The 1,386-nt window shown below is 37.7% G+C and overlaps 1 protein-coding gene across 1 annotated transcript in view; it reads right to left on the reverse strand.

The window, feature by feature from the left end:
- Window positions 1-1,386, reverse strand: part of LOC119588928 (conserved oligomeric Golgi complex subunit 7-like) — a 13,142-nt gene that overhangs the window by 4,369 nt on the left and 7,387 nt on the right. Inside the window, 5 exon segments of the mRNA XM_037937542.1 lie at window positions 58-277; window positions 367-560; window positions 747-930; window positions 1,202-1,264; window positions 1,266-1,334. Of these exon segments, the coding sequence (XP_037793470.1) occupies window positions 58-277; window positions 367-560; window positions 747-930; window positions 1,202-1,264; window positions 1,266-1,334 (730 nt within the window).

The following is a 1,386-nucleotide window of genomic DNA, read 5'->3' on the forward strand; positions in this document are numbered from 1 at the left end:
GACAAGTAAATAAATCTATAGGCTAAAAATATTACATTGAAACATATGTGCCCTAACCTGGTTTTGCAATGCCAACTGAAGATTCGAAATCTCTTAAAAATTGATCTCCAGAGCTTTTAACACTTATAAGAAATGCCAGTGGTTCCTCCTGTTGCTTGGTTGAGGCAGCAATAACTTGGCTGATGGGAGGATCAAGCGATGATAATGTAGAAGCAGCCAGTTGAGAAAGCAAAAGATTGGCATCGGATCCTTCAAAGACCTGCCCACACCAGCGCAACTGCAATCAAAGAAATTTTCAGTCAGTTTCCTATCAGTATAAGATAAAACCACTAATACACAGCAGGGATTGTCATAGTCCAAGTTTACCTGATTTGAAATGAGCAGAGAGAGCCTGTCATAGAAGGAAGTCAGCCACAGAGCTGGGCCACTTAACTGGGACCCCTCAACTCCATTCCGCCAAGCAGTGCCCAGCTGACCAATCTCGCACTTGTGATAGTAACTTTCCAGCTGATCAACTCGCCCTAGTGATCGTAGAAGTCTTGCATATTTCACTGATTCGTCTGAAATTCAGGTAGCAATTTGTAAGAGCAGTCTTAAAAAAAAAAGGGGTGGTTACTAAAATTATCTCAATGCAAAATAACCTGTGTAACACATAGCAAAGTAAAAAGTTATTGTAGAAAGAAAAGATATATTTAATATTATCTCAAACAGATCTATGCATTGATATAAAAAATAACTTCACCTACCTAAATTATGCTGTGTAAATGCAGCAACAATGTGTGGGCTGGCCAGTGCTTCTAGTCTGACCTTCAATCCTTCAAGATGTGCCACACGATCTTCATAGTCAGGTACATGAGTCAAAATTCCCAGACAATTCTGGAGTGCTACTAACTTGCTGGCAATAGCATCAATATCTCCACTGTCCATTACCTGTTAATATGGATATTGTATTTTGTTTGTTACAAATTTAAATCAATTACATAAAAAATCTATATAAATTACATAAAACAGAATTTGATAAAAAGATGTTAACAAATCCTGCTCTTAGAAAAAATCTTCTTAATACAAAAACATTGTCTGAATACAGAAACTTTGTGCTGCTTGCCAAAAATCTACATAAATCTCATGCACAAGAATTTAAAGAACTTGAGAGGAAAGTCACAATCAAATTCTATTACTTGAGCAATCAGAATTACTTTACCTCTTCAATATCTGTCGAAAGTGTGGTCCAGTTATCAGCCTCTCGGAGAGCCTGGGAGGAGGCCACTAATCTTCCCTTTCAAGGAATCAAGCTTGACAAGGGTCTGCATGCTGGCTGCTGTGTTGTGTTCAACCTTGAATAATAACATGCATAAGAGGGTCTCTCATTTATTATCTTATAGGACA

The sequence above is a fragment of the Penaeus monodon genome, chromosome 24 (assembly GCF_015228065.2).
Source record: "Penaeus monodon isolate SGIC_2016 chromosome 24, NSTDA_Pmon_1, whole genome shotgun sequence".
In the NCBI taxonomy this organism is placed as follows: domain Eukaryota; kingdom Metazoa; phylum Arthropoda; class Malacostraca; order Decapoda; family Penaeidae; genus Penaeus; species Penaeus monodon.